The following is a 17,563-nucleotide window of genomic DNA, read 5'->3' as shown; positions in this document are numbered from 1 at the left end:
TTTTGGTCAGAGAGAAGTTCTAAAAATGTCTAAACTTGCTGGCATTCCCCTGCAAAAGCTGTATTAGTCGGGAACTGTGGGGTGTTCCTGGCTGTTTGGCGAGTGGGCAGAATTAAGGTTACTTAGATGACCAGAGCTGAATGCACGCACGCTTTCAAAGGATTTGAGTATGTAATTGAGGAGTTTTAATTTCTGTGGTCAATGTTTCAGAAAGCTGCCTTGTTTCCCAAAGGGATTTTTGGCAGAAGTGGAGGTTAGATCCCTGCTCCTTTAAGTGCATCCAGACTTGGTGGAACTTCAGAACAGCTTTTTATGTGGTTTGCATCCATACCATCCCTTCTATACTTTGATCTAGATCCTCTCTGCATTGTGGTGTCTGTGATTGTCACTTGCACGTCGTCTTCTGCTTTTCCTCCATCACCCAGAATGCAGGGATTTCTGTGGTGATTCTGCAGTTTTGCAAAGTCATAAAATTGAGCCTGCAAAGCAAAGCTGTGCAGTTATATCAGTTTGCTCTGCAGTGGCTTTTGGAATAGTCCCACATGCTTCTCTGAACACTGGGGGTACATTGCTGTCAGACTTAAAGGTTTTGGTTAGAAAATAGTATGGAAAGACAAATGAAGCACAAATGCAGTCATGTGGAATTACCTTTCAGTAGAACATTCCTCAAGGTTTCCTTGCCTTCTCCATAGGCTTTTAGCTCCAAAAATAATAAAAGACACTGACAAATAAGTAATTAATATGAAATGTGTGTGTGTGTGAGAAAAATCTTGTTTGCTCTTTTTGTGATAGAAATTTTGAGAATAGAACAGGACAAATAGAATGCAGCAAGAAATAACATCTGCTTGATGCTATGATTGGTGTTGCAGATTATTGAATTAGGCACAAGTAATTGCCTGGTAGTTTACTGGCTTGCCTGATTATTTTGGAGTTTTCCTTTATTATAATTGGTCTTGGGTACACAAGAAAGGCAAAAAGATTACTGCAAGATATAAAGGCAGAATTAACCTTCTGCAGGTATGTGGCACACCCTATAAATTTATCATTTGGTATTTTTTCCTTTCGTAAGTAGCCCTTCTCCACTTTCTCCACATTCTTAGCATGTCTCAGAAATTCCAGCATTTTTAGCAGTGAATCAGTGAGAAGAAGGGGAAAAGGCCTGTAATTACTTTTTCCATTGTGCTTCTTAAAACCGCGTTGTGGGAAATGGACCCAAACACTGTCTTTTAAGTGGTGTTGAGTCTGAGGCAGGTGGTATTAACTCAGGACTGCATTAACTCTTTTCAAATCTCTTTCCTGTTTCCTTGAGGAAACATGCCTGGTGTATATATGTGGCAAGGGCTGTTTGCCTGCCTCTTGCATTGACATTTTAATTTGGTCCATGATATAAATATCATTTCCCTAATCCCCCTTGCCCTGACCCTGTTTTGTCTTTTCTTCAAAGTGAGTTGACTTTTTTTTTTTTTTTTCTTTGAGGAGGGGGGAGGAGATGGGAATGGTGGCTGGCTGCTCTAGTTTGGAGCATTAAATGCTTGGGGGAAAAAATCTCAGAGTAACTGTTGTTTCTTTCTTTGTATTCACATGGAAATTTTTAATCTCCATCAAAGGATCAGGAGAAAATAACGTTGAGATTCAACAAGAGAGCTCCCAGCTTACACGGAATTTTTAAATGTTATTTGGCTTTATCCTTTAAGCGATGAGAACCATGAACTATGTACCTACAGGGTTCAGAATTAACTTTTCTCTTTTCTTCCAACACACCCTCTTTTTTTTTTTTTTTTCCTCCCTCACTTTTGTTTTTTTTTACATCTTGATTGTTCTGCATAAACATGCAACTTCTTTTTGGCCAAAACTGTAAGTGCCTTAGGATTTGTTTAGTTGTATTTATGTGTACATTTCTAATGTTAATTATGAGCACCAGTCTGAAATACAGCCTCATGTTCTGCTTTTGATGTGATCTGAAGAATCTCTGTTGAAGGCCACAGAGCTAAGATCAGAACCCAACCTCCTATATGCTTGCATAGTTGTACAAGAGCTAACATCAGCCTGTTCAAAAAAAAGGGGGGCAGAAATAGGTGTAAAAGGACTAATAATCTGCTTGTTTGTAGTGGGGAATTGCAAACACTATCTGCACCTGTAGCTGATTGTGGTAATAATGATAGCAAGGGAGACCCCCTGCAACTAGCCCATGGAGAGTAACAGCAGATTTCACAGGTGGGTGCTGACAGCAGTGGTAGATTTCATGCTTCATCACAGATTAATAAAACAGGGAGGATATTAAAATGCTAATACTCATTAATACTGTTTTATGGTGTTTAACATTAAACATGGAAAATGAAAATGAGTGACAGCCGGTAAATGGAACTGACAGTTGTGTTCGGGGTGTCTGAAGCTGGTGAGCACTAACTGCAGGAAATAAAAGCTGTGGATGCTCCCATTCCTGCTGTGGGTCAAGCCAAACAGCTCTTCCTGGTACCTAGACTTTTGCAAGGTCACCTAAACTTAGACTTAAATAAATAGACTCTTCTATTGCTATAATATATCTGCTGAGATTTTTCCTTTACCGCTCTTGGTCAAAACCATTATTTTCTCCGTCATATGAAAGATAAAGTCTACAGCAATATGTATGTCTAAGAGCAGAAATCACAGCCCATTGAAACGTAATTGTGAAATACATTATTTTTTTTAAGTTTAAGTGGTCAACATTTGGGTTTTTCCCCAAAACTGTTCTTGTGTTTCATTTGGCTCCATTGTTCTTCATTTCTTGCTGAAGTTTCAGTAAGCTTCCCTTCATCCCAGAGGCAGTTGCATTTCAGCAACAAGTAAAAGTTGGCCCTCTGTGGGCTTTAATGTATGTAATGTAATATATTATAATGTAATATACACAGATACAAATGTAATTCTGCCATATCACAGACTGTTCTAATTCTATTTGTGGTTAAAACTCACTGAAAACCTCTGCATAGCTGTGTTTAAATATGAAACTTAAAGATCTAGGGTATTTTCACCTAATGGTCTTCACAAGTAAAAATTTTTAACTTAGCATGAACGTTATCTCTGCCTTTGCTGTCATGCAAAAATCCTAGGAGCACTGGGAAGACATTGTAGTGCACAGGGACCAGGGTTAAAGGGATTCCAAAGGCATGCTACTTATGTCTCTCTGGTAATGATAGTACTTGGTAAAATTACAGTTGTCTGACCAAGTATCCATTTTTGTAACTTATTGTTTTAAGTTTTAAATAAAATTAACCTTGAATATCCTAGGTTTGTAATGCCTACATGAGTCTACAGTCTGCATAGCTGACTGCAAATGCCCTGAGCTCTTAGGTACATTTAATGTAGACCTTTCCAGGGGGTTCTTTTGCTTTTAAAAATTTCATCTTCTCTGAATTCCCAGCTGTTGCTTGCACACACACCATGAATTTCAACTGCTCTGTTGTCTTCATTTTCCCCAATGTGAGCACGGTCGCTTGCCAACATCCCCCTTTGTTGGGACCTGCTGCGTGAATGGCAGAATCCTGATCAGTATCAACCCCTTTCAAAATTGCTGCCATGTCCTGTTGTTCTCATGGGACCGAAGCCCCGTAAGGTACTGCAGGCATTAGTTGTCCCTCCACTTCCTTTACTAGCAGCATTTTAGCAGCATCCTCAATCTCTGGTGGTTCAATTGAAAACCTACTACTTTCCGTCAAGATGAAAACAGACAGATAAAACTTCAAAAATCAGATTTTAGGGAATGAAAGATCATGAAAAATGCTTGTCACTTGGGCTAGAAGTTATTAAAGCATGTTTATTTTGGCAAATGTTCCTCAAAAGCAGGTTCATTTTTATCCTCTCTGCTGTCTGGATTTTGCTGTGGGGTGTCAGAGCATGGTTACTCCAGGTTGGCTTAGAACTCCATTTCTGCCAAAGTTTTGTGTGCCCTTCTCTCCTTCTACCCACCCCTCCACTCTCTTTCTCTGTGTTATAGCAGATTTTTCCTTGTGTTGATCTCAGTGGGTATTATTTCATTTTACTCCTTGGTGCTAAAGAAAATAACAAACTTTAGAAAGAGGGAGATGCCAAGTTTTAAAACCTGAAGAGAATAATAAAAAGATTGCTTTCTTCAGCATATACTGCTTTCTTCAGTATATACAGTCTTACACTTATTTCTCCTTAATATAGGCATGTATAGTTCAGGATTTGATTGTAAGAATTTTTAACACACTAGACCAGAAATATTTTTGGGTTGTTTTCTCCTGAATCTAGGTTACAGGCTAGTTGGTTCTTCCAAACTCCTGCTGATTTTTCTCTCTCTTGATGAAGGGTCTTCAGTCCTATGCCTCCTTTGATTTAAATTCCTTTCCTAGTCCCAGCCAGATGTTTGGTTTCCCCCCTCTGTTGACAGATAATATTCTCACGCTATCACTTCGTATATCCACATTTGCAAGATCTGTCCCAAAAAATTCCCAAGTTTTTGTCACTGAGTGCCTTGCTACATATTTTTTAATACTTTCCAAAGGCAAATTCCTTTAATGTCGCATATAAATTGCTTAAACAGCAAGCAAAGGCAAACCTTCCTGTTTTTCCTTTTCCGGTAAGAAGGGTGGGTTTCTAAGCCACATCTTATGGATGACCCAGAGATTTACTCCACCTTTGCCGAAGGAATGTGGCTAGCACTTCAGAGAATTGCAGGAAAGCTGCAGGAGTTTGGCTAAGAAAGATTAAACCATCAAAAACCAAGCAAAACTTTGTCTTTCCCCCTTTCCACTGCTTTCATTTCCTACCGTGTTGTGTTGTCCTCTGCATCAGACTATTTAAGACTGCCAAATGCTTGGATATTTTATAGGTAATATATCTTATAAATGCCATGGCCAGCCTCTGAGGGAAACACAGGATTGTCGGTTTTGGATGGAGTATAAAACCGAAGCAGGAAATCATTGCTGAATGGCACAGCTGCAGGCAAACATTGTAAGCTAGTAAACTGCCCATCTGCACAGCCACACGTGTGTCAAAGCGCGGGGCCAGGGCAGCCATGGCAGAGCGCGCCTGTAAGTGGTTAGCAGGGAGAAATTTGGTGATTAAAGAATGAAGTGTTTTGCTTCATTACTTCCTGAAATACAGCTATCTGAAGGTGATTATAATCTTATTTCAAGGAGGAGAGACTGAAGACTAGAGCTTTTCCATATCTGAAATAAACAACAAAAGCAGAATTTCAGATCTGGGGTGGGTTAGATCATCCCACAGGACAGAGGACATGACACAACCTACAGCTGAGGACTGAAAGAAAAGATTGTCAAGTATTTGTAGGGCTGAGTGTTTTGGTCCTTAGGTCTGCTTCACTATCATTTACCTGAACAGTGGCCTGGGCAGGTCATGAGCCGCACATTTCTTAAAGTTTGAACTGTTGAAGATCCCCCTTTGCTAGGGATTTTGCCAACCACAATCACTTTCAGGATACTCATTCTAGTACTTTCTGGTTTTTAATTTAACCTTCAGTTAGTTTCTAGTTTTGCCGCCTTCCATTCTTACTCCGCTTTCTTTGCAGGTCATCATTTCTTGAGTTCCTCTAGCCAAGCCCTCTGTGTTAGTTCTCCCAGTCCTTCCTCTGAAGTTTAGCAATTCCTCTTCTATATGCCAAGTTTGAGTTTGTTTTCCACATGATTTTCCCAAGCACTACCTTAAATAATCCACAATTCAGGAACTAAATGCAGATTGTTAAAATAATAAAACAACAACAATAAAGCCCTTTTAAGACTGTCTCTCATGCACTCCAACTGTAAAAACTATTAATTTGGGGGGGGGGGGGGGGGGGGGGGATCCAAATACTTTATTGGAAAATAAAATTACTTTTTAATAGTCAAAATTAAATTACCAGGGTTATAATCCCATTGTACAGCAGGCTTTCTACATTGATATTTGTCCACTAGGGAAAGTTTCTCTTGGTTCATTGTAATGTACAAATCAATGCAAGAGGAAAGATAATCTAGTGATTAGGGTCCTTGTTTAAGGCATAAGTGGCTTGGGTTCAAGGTCCTGCTTTATCACGAATCCCTCATGTAATTTCTCTACCTCCTAGTATTGGGGTGTCAATATAGTAAAAGTTGAAGTCTGTGTGCAGGGAAGATGGATGTATTGCTAGCTGAAGCCTTTAGAAGTTTTATGTTCACTGATATATTTTGGATCAGGGCACCTAAAGAGTGTGAAACTTGGGACCTAAACTTGTTAAAATGTGCTGATTTCTGCTGGCTAAAGGGCTGAGTCTTTAAAATGTTCTTGACGTTTCATGTGAGCTGGAGGACATAATTTCATTTAAGGATCTGATATTTCATATATCCTTGAGCATTTCCATATTTTTATCACAAAGAAAATGAGCTGCTTTGGTTTTTCCTCTATAGGCACTTTATTCTCTCTTTTCCTGTCAATCAATGCCATTTTTAAAGCCACTTAAAGTGCATCTCAGTTGTCATTACAGTGTTGGTACTTTCTGCATTCCATCTGCACATGAGCATGAGTTGCAGGGTGATGCTGTATTAAATTGTAGGCATCTCTGTTAAAATATAGGGGAATAAGTTCTGAAGATTAAGCTCTTTCCTTATTTCAAATCTTTCTTTATATTTTAATGCATTAAGGTAGCACATGACCAGTGGACATTGTCTTAGTGCCAGCTGTCTTCGAGTACCTGGCATTTTGATTCGTCCTCATGAAAAATGTGCAAAATGTCCAATAAAGTTATGCAAAGAATATGAAGATATGTAAGGATTAGCATTTGTGGACTTCATGTGTGTATCTCCTTCCCCAGGACTATCACATCTCTCCGGAGTGAACTGATTCCACATCTGGTTAGGAAACAGTTCTCTTCTCCTACATCTTTGCAGCAAGGACTAGACAACAAAGAAGTGGACCAAAAGAAAAAAGAACAAGCATCACTAGGTCAGTCAAAGTCTCAAAGATTTGATGAAGGTTTGAAAGCCTATGTGCTACGGCTGAATTATTGGGTAGAGTTCAGAATTAGTCTGAAGCACTACTTTGGGGATTTGGGTTTTTCCCTTACAGTTTATGATAGCAAAGGTTCTAGTAGATGTCTTTTTCAAACAGTATTGTGCATTTTATAAATATTTTTGTCCCCCCTTATTTTGGTGCAAATGAAAAGCAGATCAGCCAGGCACTCTGTATTCTTTTTTTCAGGAATACAGTATAGGTAAATGCACTTTTGAAAGTATAATTTTAGGAGGGAGTTCCTAAGATTGCATAGGGCAACAGAATAAGCTTTAACCACCCTACACTGGGAACTGGACGGGATCTCAGATCTTGGAATTTATTTTTAGCATTTCCGCTGTCTCCTTGTTTGACCTTGGGCAAAACATTGCATCTGTCCTGATGCTTTGATTCACACCTGCAGAATAAAAATAAGCACTTACTCACTACATGTGATAAAATCTGGTAATGATTGCTGAGTATCTAGCCATTCAGATGATGTGAAACAAAGATTTCCCTTCACCAACAGTATTTTAATAGTATTCTTCTTCAGAAAGTATTTCATTAAATCCTGTCTAACTTCATGCATGTGTGTGTTCTTCAGACATTTATAGTTTCATAAAGGAAGATAATAGCTTGCTGAAACCTGCTCCAGATAACTCTTGTTGGAATGATCATAGAGGAGATATGAATGAAACTCTCCATGAAGGAAAAGTGCGCTGCTACGTCCATATAATGAAAGAGGGACTGTGCTACCGAGTGAATACCCTCGGGTTGTATATTGAAGCTAACCGACAGGTGAGAAAAAAACAGAACTGCCACGTGGGAATACAGCAGTAGTTCATGGGATATTTTAGCCTCCAGGAGTAGCTCCCGGTGATACAACAGAGGAGTATGTGGGAACTGAACCAGTGCCATGTTATCTAGGCACATCGCCCTACTGGTTGCGGGATGGGGCCATGAGGCCAGGAAACGGCTCTGTCACTAATTCACTCCATAGCTTTGATTTGGCTAAGAAAACCCCCACCCCACAGACTCTTGAAGGTGGCAAGACCTGCAGCCAAAGAGCCAAGAAGTGTGGAAAATAAGGCTGGAAGTAGCTTTTATAGGTCATCTAATCAATATGGTCCATGTCCTAAAAGCAAGATCAGTTCTGCCTGGACTTTTCCTAACAGATGCTTATCTAAGTGATAATGACAAAGATTATTAATGATTTGCAGGAAGACTTAAACTACCCATACATTCAAACTGCCTAATGCTGTCCATTATGAAAGAATTATTTTAGGAAAAGGTTTCAATACAGTGGCAATCCAGGTAAACACAGAGGTGAAGTGTTGATCCATTTGCAGCTTTCACTTTCACAGTACTGAGAATTCATAAGAGCAAAGATCACAGGATAGGATTAGAGAAATCCTGTACTTGCTAATATGCTGATGATTAAAAGCTTTTAATATGTTTTGGGTTGGTTTTTTTTACTACACTTCATTGCTATCAGGAATGGACAGTTTCCTCTAATTTTGAAAGACCGATAAGGAGTACAGTAGGGAAAGACTCAAGATTTCTGGAAGGGGGACTGGGAGAGCGATAAAGTTGTATTTGGAATCCTGGAAATGGACACTGCCTTGCCTTTGCTGTCAGATTGAGTTGATTTCTTTTCAATAAAATGAATGGATGAATTTATGCAAATTAGAATTGCAGCATGGCAGAGTGAGTTTACACACTGGAGGTCTTTTTCCTTGGTTCCTTTAGAGGAGCACAGAAATAAAGTGATTTGTTTTGAAGTTAGGGGCATGAGGAAGAGGAGAAAGGCATCACTACTGCCAGAAAGGGAAAACTTTTCCCAAGAATATCAGAAGCAAATGTGCCCAAAGGGTTAAGGGAGAACACTGCTTGCTAGGGGAAGTGTGCGTGTACATTTGGCAGCCACCACTTCAGTAAAAAGTTATTGAGTTAAGCCAGTCAGACTCCATGTGGGTTTTTTTGTGTTGAGGGTTTTTTGGGGGGTTATTTTTTTTTTTAACCTAAATATTCTACATTTTGGTCAGTTCAGGAAATGTGTTTGCTCCTGGGTGGTACATAGAATTAGTGTTTTGAAATCACATTGGGGCCTTCAACGTTGGAAAGGATTTTCTTTGAATTTTTAACTTTTCCAGAATGGTAAAATTTCTAAGGAAACTATGCGGAGGTAAAACGTAAAATGAAGCTTAATGAGGGGTTGTGAGAAAGGAGTTCCTTTTTTCAGTGCCACTGTATTTTGTTTCTCTTGCTAATCCTCATAAAAGGTACACATTAAATTTTATCTGCTTTTTTTTACCTGTTTTGTTGGTCTCTAAGGAAGACTTTTGGTGTCTTGTTTGCTATTATCTTGGTCTTCGTAGACCAGATTCTGATTCCCTCACTGCAAAGCCAGGACTTATAACTTTGCTGTCCAAAAGGACAGACTCATGGAGCAGTAGCAGTCCAGTCCAGTAGCCGTAGGAAGGAATGGCATCCTAACCCACTGCCCTTCTGGTGAGGAAACACTTTACTCACATCATTTCATTTCCAGCTGGGTTTCTGGATGCCTGCAGCCTGTGTGTGTGGGCAGGTGGGTTCAGGAGGGAGTTATCTTCAATAGCAGGAAATAGTTGCTTTGTAAGATGAATTAAATCCAAACACATCTTAAACCTTCCCTTGACCCAGGCACTCCCTCTGACTCCTGCCCCCTATCTAACCTTCCTTTTCAGAGCAAAATGCTTGAGCTGGTAGTTTTCTTGGGTCACCCCTCAGGCTGCACTACCATTGACTGTTTCTAACAAGAGCTTTGCTCTGGCCAGTAAAATCCTTTATTTATTTCACCACACCACCTTTTCACTGAGGAGGGCAAGAGCTTTTCTTCATCTTTCCCTTCCCACAGGGCAACACTGGATAGTAGGAATCTTTCCAGCCTATGCTGTAGGTATGCTTTGGTGTGTGTTCCTCTCTTGGATCTATCAGTTGTGGCTGCCTAGCTGTGTGTCAGGTGAGGACAGCATCCCTTCACCAAGTCATCATCATCCAGGCAGATCAGCCTAGTCTGTGGTGTTCTGGTGAGATGGTGGTTATCTGTAGTGCCTGCACCTTGGACTAAAGGATCTAACCTACTCTTTGTTTTCTAGAAAACATAGTGGGAAGGACCATCTTCAAGATGTAGAGAACTGCAAATGTGGAAATGTCTACCGAGGGCAACAGGCAGCCTGAAATGATAGCTCAGAGGTGTGAGCTCATCTGAGCTCATCTCACTCATCTGAGCTCATCTCACTCATCTGAATGAAGCATAAACTGTGAAAATTCTTATTGTGTGAAAAATAGCACTGTTTATCCATCCTTGCATGCTGGAAGGGAAATGAGCTGGTCATATTAGGAATATCCAATTTCCTGCAAGTATCATCTCATTTGAGATCTTGGGATATTTTTTTCTGATCTGATCCCAACTTCTTCAGATCTGTGGGTTCTGCTTCTTAAGGCTCACTCCCAAGCCATCAGCTTTTGTTATCCCAGCTTTCTAAGGAAATTGTTTTACACAATCATACTGTATGGCTCTGCCTCCCTCGCCCCGCTGGCCACGCTGCTGGGGATGCAGCCCAGGGCACAGGGGGCTTTCTGGGCTGTGAGTGCACGTGGCTTTGGAAATTGCTGGCAACTCTCAGCCAGATTTAACAGCGCAACAGAGATCTCAAAGATAAGCTTTCCTAAGAGTTCTATAAAAATAGGTGCCTGGGTAAAGAGAGACTTAGTAAGTGCCACTCCTCCCCTCAGGCAAACCCAGTTGCACCATCACTGTGCTGATACTCCATTTGACCTCCCAGATGGACAGTCAGTGCATGCATCCTGGCTGGCCAGACAGCTGTGGAGCTCCACACCAGCCACGGCACACGCAGCCTCAGCCTCTCACTCAGGCATATGATTTGCCCTGACTCAGACCCTGTAGCCCTGATTCATCACTTTGCTGCCTTATGCATCTCCCATGTTTCTTTGACAGCCACCTCTGTCTTACCAAGATGCATACATTGCATCACTGCTGCAAATAACTCTGTACGGCACTGTGTCTGTGCAGTGCTGCAAGAGTCCTACCTCCCCTGTAATCCCCATCCATGCTGTCATCACCTCTCTGGTGTGTGTGACCTTGGCCCCAGCCTGACGCCAGGAGATGCAGAATGCCTCAGGCTGCTCTTTCACCCAGAGAAAGAGGAGTGATGGAGTGATATCCCATCCTCCTACAACGCTGGCTTCCCTTTCTTTTCAGGAGCCAGTTCAAAATTGCTCTCCATGGATTTGTTCTTGGCTACCTCATGGGCTATGTCTCTCTTTATTACCATTGCTGCTTTGTCTGCTTATCTAACACCTGCCTTCTCTTTGTCAAGAGCCTTTTCTTCTGCAGCTTTCTACCATCTGGAATAGCCACTTGATCAGCTTTAGTTGCTTCCTTCTTAAACCTCTGAAATACTTGTTTGTTGCCTGCACCTCAGTGTGCTACCTTATTGAGTGGGCTGAACATAGTCATCTGTTTATGCCAGTTTACTGGTTTATATTTGATATTACTTGCTTCCCTCTCTTGCATTACTGAATGGTGTACACCACACTGAGCTACGTTTGAAATGGCATTGTAGTAATGTACAGGGTGTCACAGTGTTCAGCTGGAGCCAGCCTGCTTGCTGCTGCTGATCCACTGCTTATCTGCAGGTGGGAAGCTGAGTTGAGAGGAGACATGCAGTGCACTGCAGTGGAAGTATACCTGTCCTTTACAGAAGGGGAAGATGATAAATCACACATACCTGGTTGTAGATTTAAAATGCACAAACCTATGTTTTCCTTTAAGTTAAAATGTTTACAGTCAAAGCACTAGTGCAGTGGAAACCAAATTCATCTTTGAGGTGTTTATGTAACATGCAGGTACAGCACTGTCATGTTAACTGGTGATGTGGGTTTTTCCATCCAGGTTCCCAAGCTATTGCTTAATCTGGGTCTGGAAGAGCCACTGGTTCATGGATCTGCACAGATCACCGACAGAGGCATGGTAAGTCTCCCCTTTCCCTGTCTCTGCTCTTTCAATACAGTTTTCATGCCCTTTGCTTCAAGAGCTGCTTCCTAAAATTCAGTCCCACTGTCGGAAGTGAAGCTGGGTTCTGAAGTGTGGAATTACAGTGTAGGTGATCCAGCCCGGAGTCTCCTCGTAGGCTCACTCACGAGTTCCTGCCTTTCATTCTCTGTCTGTAAAAATGTTTGGTAAAAATTCTGTCATGCTCCCAAGTCAGACACTGCAGTCTCTTGTTCCCTAATGGCGTTCATGTTAGTTGAGCAGTTTTGCCTCCCAAAGGATGCCAAACTCAGAAAGGTCAGTAGTTTAGCTCTACTTCTTGCTGAAGCATTTTGGTTGAATACCAGCTTCAAACCTCCTTTTCACAGGTCTCACCGGGCAAACAGTGAAACTAGTGAGTACTAGCAGGGCTGTTCTTACTGTGCTTACCTTACTGTGTGAAGCCTACAGAGCCAGACCAGCTAATGGAGCTTTACCAAGCTAAAGGACCTTGGAAAGACTATCCAACTGCCTGCCTATGGGATGGGCCCAAAATTTATACATCTTTCCTATGCCAAGGATCCTTAGGGTAGAGCAGGGTGCACTTTGATGCGTGCTTGAGACATACATTTTGGAAGAGGTGTATGGAGAACAGATATCGGAGAGCGCCAGGTATTTTTGCCAGTTTCTGTTCTTTTCTTCCCTAGGTTGGATCAGACAGCATCATTGGGTCATCCACACAAGTGGGGGAGAAGACATCCATTAAACACTCCATCATTGGCAGCATGTGTACCATAAAAGACAAAGTTAAGATAACAAACTGCATCATCATGAATTCTGTTACAGTCGAGGAAGGGTATGTCATCTCTTTGTATCTCAGTCCTCTTAATTTGCAGTTTCTTTTTCTAGGTAGATTCTGAGTCAATAACTTTTGTCCTTTAAGCGATCCTCAGCCACAACAGTTGATACCAGGGGGGTTGTTTCTAAAGACTAAGTCAGAAATAAGTCTCTGTAAACAGACTACAGATGCACAAATGAAATAAATTAATGAGAGGGATGCAGCTTTGGAACATACATTTCTTCTTTTTTAGAGGAGATCGTATAATCTTCAGAATGTGTAAATAAGTTAAGTGTATGTGTGAGTCTTCATAAGATTGTGTGTCATTCTTCCAAACTTTATTTTAGTGGCTGGGACTACGAGTGTACCAGAAATATTTGAGGCACAAAGCGTATTTTAAAGCAGTACACTTACCAATTAGAAACATTACAGCTTCACCTAAAATGTCATTTTCTTTGGCCCTTTTTTGTCATCTTGCAGTTTTGCTTTACCATTGCATGTGCTGAGTAATAGAATAAATTAATAATTTTTTCAAAGGGAAAATCTGCCAGCTAGTAGAGGTTTCCCATGCATTAAAGACACTACCTAAATAGGTAGCCTTGAGCTTTACATTTCCAAATGTGGGAAGAGTGGCCTATCTGTAATTGTTGATGTCTGCATGCCCCCATCTTTCCATACGTGCTGGCTTCCTGTGGATGTCAGTGGAAAGGAAACTGCTGATTGAGTCTGTGCAGGCCTGTATAAATTCGCTGCTCCTTCATGGCTTGAGGTTTGCTTAGGGCCTCAGGAAAAAGGCCAAACTCTTAAAAAATGCCAAGTTGGCTCTTAAAGTTGCATATCTGAAAAACAAAAAACCCCAAAGGATGTGGGGTCTATGGAGGATACTACTGTTACATAACTAAATTACAGGTAAGTATGGTACCTTACTGCCAAGTGTTTTCCTTTAATAGAAATCCACAGTAATTTCAAGCACATCATAAATCAGAATTCCATTGAGTATAGAAAATAGCTGGTTTCCAGTTCAATTGCAAATAGATCCAGTATGGCTGTATCACAAGCACTGCTGTCATAAGAAGTACGGGAACCTTTCTCGTTTGATCATGAGACTCTGTCATTTTGATTGATGAATTGATGCCACAATCGTAGTGGTATGGTTTTGCATATGAGGTGAGCGGCTCTACCATTAAATCACAGTGGCAGCTAAGTATATAAATAGTGCTATGTTTATGAAGAGTCCCAAATCAGCATGTGTTTGCCTGCACTGTTATATAGTATTATTCTCTTCTAAATCCTAAATTCAGCTCAGAGTCATTATCTTAAGCATTCCACAAAATTCCACAAGCGTCATAAAGATGGTGATAAATTATTTTTTTAGAGGGATAAACTAACTTTTGGGGTAACATTTTTATGAATTTCTGGAAAACAATGTCATCCCTAGTCACTCTTGGTGAAAACAATGTAGCTACCATTGAGTAAAAAACCTCATAGTCCCCAGGGTTTACCCCCTTTAGTTGCTCTGTGGTTACTGCACACTGATGCACTGGAGTAAAATTTGTAATTATTGCTTTCCAGCCAGAATTAAGGCTATAGACCAGGGAGCTTTATTTCAAAGCATACTGTAATTCATATTGTGTAGATCTGTACAGATACTAAGCTCATAAAGTATTTCTTATTGCATCATGGTAAGTCTTAGAGGGGTATGAAGTCATGCATACACAGGTAGTGAGATACAGAAATATTCTAGCTGCTGAGTTTTGTTGAAAGAAGTCTTGCTTGTAACAGTGAAGAATTTCTATGTATTTTGACCCTCTTTCATGACTTGCATTAAATCTGATAGATATTTTTTTAAAATGCTAATGACTTGCACGTGTTGATGGGTCCATTTGCAACAGGTGGATAAATTATATGTGGTTTTGCTTTAAACCTCCTGCAGTGGAGAACTTCTCTTTACAAACATCTCTTCTCCCAGGTGTCTCTAAAATAACTCAGGCTTTATCTAATCAGTGACTTCAGAAAACATCTTGGACTTTAATTGGAAAGTCAGTATATATGTTGGCTGATATAGGTCAAAATGAGCATAATAAAATGCCTTAACAGAACTGATTCATTTTTTTGTTGCATAGCAAATGTCTGACAAATAAGCCAATTTTAACAGGTCTAAGGTATTATATATTAGAAACTTCTGGAACTGCACTGAGAAGTGGATAAAAACTGTATCATTTAAAGAATATACATTTTAATGATGACATGAGCAGCTCCATCAACTAATGGACTGCCTGTAGTCAAATGTGAGTGGTAGCTGAAGGCCAGGGCCAGCAGTGTTCATTGCAATAATACCAACTTGAAGCAGTAGGCTGAAAAGGCTGCAGTAGGGCCCATATTATGGAAAAGACAAAGCTATTTACATAACTCAGAGAAGAAAGAGAGAACAAGTAAATGGTTTCTGAAAGTCAGGAGACTGGAAATAACCAAATGCAAAAATTGGTCTGCATTCTAAGGTCATTTATGAAGACCTATGATTATACATGGCACTGCCTCGGTAAGGTAATTCCCTTACCACTTCCATCACCTCTAGCTTCTTTGGGTTGAATCTTACCTTTCTTTTTCTTTTTTCTTTTTTCTTTTTTTTTTTTTTTGCCCCAACTCAGCTGCAAAAGTGATCAGCAACTTCTGTTCACTATGTCAACATAGAGGAAAAAAAAAGAAAAAAAAAACAACTAAAAAAGAGGTGAAGTTTTATCTCTTGATGATTTTACTGCAATGTGATTTGAGGATCCTGTGCCATAGTTCCCTTGGCTTCAAGATCCACAAATTACATCTCTGAACCAGAAAAAGGTTTTGAATAGCCTTACCACATTTGATACCAGCTTCTGAAATGGATAAATAGATTCTTTCTGGGCAAATGGGAACACCACAAGGTGCTGTGCTTTAGAACAAAACTAGGTTCCTATTGTTAGATTGGCTCACTATTGGAGAAACAGAGGTTATGACCTAAATGATGATGATCTTCCCAGCTGAATAGATGAAGGGAACAGGGTTAGCTTAGACAGTGCCATTGCATACTCTTTGTAAATTATGATCTGTTCTCTAACAACGGCTAGTGTGTTTGATACTGTGAAGGACCCAGTAGCAGGGTTTTTTTGTTTTCTGTGGTGTGTAGGACTTCACAGGAGACATATATAATGTAACAGAAGTGATTTGAGTAGATGTGAATCCCTCCCTTAGAAGAGATTGCAGGGGATTAAAGAAGTTGGGGGCAAAATAATTGGTAGTCCTTTCTTAATGTGTTTCCCACTGTGCAGCTAATTCTTCCATCAATGAGACAATAAAATAGTGAAGATTACATATGTGCTGAATGATGGACATACTTGACCAAGCTGTGAGGGATGTAATTTATACAACAGCACAAGTGCTGATAGATGCTGACTGCTCGGGTGACAGGCTGCAGCGAGGAAATGGTTCTTGTTTCCCTCTGGACAGCTCCCCAGAGCTCAGTGACAAATGACTGCACTGAGTTACATAGTTGGAGAAAATCTACTAATTGAGCTGGAATTATAGGTCACTTGAAAACTCTGTATATCTGAATGCTCCTGCAGTAGCTGTACATGTCCTCAGTCTCTACAGCAGCTTGGAGCTGCTCCTTCTGTTCAGTTTGCGCTAGAGGTGGTGCAGTAGAGCAGAGCCCTGGATTGCTGTCTTTGGTGCAGGAGTCCCCTCATTACAGCTAGCTTGCAAAGGAGCAGTCTGTAACACTGGCAGACTGACTGAAGCTGGTTATGTAGGGAGATTGTGCCATCTGCAAGTGGAAGGTGATGTCTCTGATAGATTTACACACACACACACACCCCCAATGAGCAAGGCTGCCCAACTGGTAACAACAGATGTGGAGAAGGCTGAAGTACTCAACAACTTTTTTGCCTCAGTTTTCACTGCCAATATCTCTTCCTACACCTCTTGAGTGGATGGACCACAAGATGGGGGCTGTGGAAGCAAAGTCCCCCTGCTGTAAGAGCTCAGATTCATGACCACCTATGGAACCTGAACATACAGCAGTCTATCTATGGGAGCTGACACAGTGGATGCATCCCAGAGTCCTGAGGGAATTGACTGATGTAGTTGTCAAGCCACTCTCTATGATATTTGAAAAGTCATGGCAGTCAGATGAAATCCCTGGTGACAGGAAAAGGGAAACATAGCACCCATTTTTAAAAATGGTGGGAAGGAGGACCCTGGGAACTACCAACCTCAGTGTCAGACTCACCTCTCTGCCTGGGAAGATCATGGAACAGATCCTCCTAGAAACTGTGCTAAGGCAGATTCAGGACAGGGAGGTGATTCAAGACAGCCAGCATGGCTTCACCAAGGGCAAATCCTGCCTGACCAACCTGGTGGCCTTCTATGATGGAGTGACTACATCAGTGGACAAGGGAGGAGCTACAGATGTCATCTATCTGGACTTCTGTAAGACCTTTGACATGGTCCCTCACAGCATCCTTCTTTCTAAATTGGAAAGATCTGGATTTGATGGGTGTACTGTTAGTGGATGAGGAATTGGTTGGATGGTCGCATCCAGAGGGTAGTGATCAACAGCTCAATGTCCAGATGGAGATCGGTGACAAGTGGTGTCCCTCAGGGGTCCGTACTGGGACCAGTACTGTTTAATATCTTCATCAATGACATAGACAGTGAGATCAAGTGCACCCTCAGCAAGTTTGCAGGTGACACCAAGCGGA

General features: G+C 41.0%; 1 protein-coding gene across 2 annotated transcripts in view; it reads left to right on the top strand.

The window, feature by feature from the left end:
* The window catches only part of EIF2B3 (eukaryotic translation initiation factor 2B subunit gamma), a 102,272-nt gene that overhangs the window by 62,048 nt on the left and 22,661 nt on the right, over positions 1–17,563 (top strand). For both annotated transcript variants that reach the window (XM_055815647.1, XM_055815646.1), the window contains 4 exons: positions 6,782–6,912; positions 7,562–7,755; positions 11,915–11,992; positions 12,700–12,848. In XM_055815647.1, coding sequence (XP_055671622.1) covers positions 6,782–6,912; positions 7,562–7,755; positions 11,915–11,992; positions 12,700–12,848 — 552 coding nt within the window. The remainder of the gene's footprint in view (positions 1–6,781; positions 6,913–7,561; positions 7,756–11,914; positions 11,993–12,699; positions 12,849–17,563) is intronic.

Source organism: Falco peregrinus, chromosome 10 (genome assembly GCF_023634155.1).
Source record: "Falco peregrinus isolate bFalPer1 chromosome 10, bFalPer1.pri, whole genome shotgun sequence".
Classification (NCBI taxonomy): domain Eukaryota; kingdom Metazoa; phylum Chordata; class Aves; order Falconiformes; family Falconidae; genus Falco; species Falco peregrinus.
The sequence above is the reverse complement of the archived record's forward strand: the minus strand, read 5'-3'. Positions and strand labels throughout refer to the sequence as shown.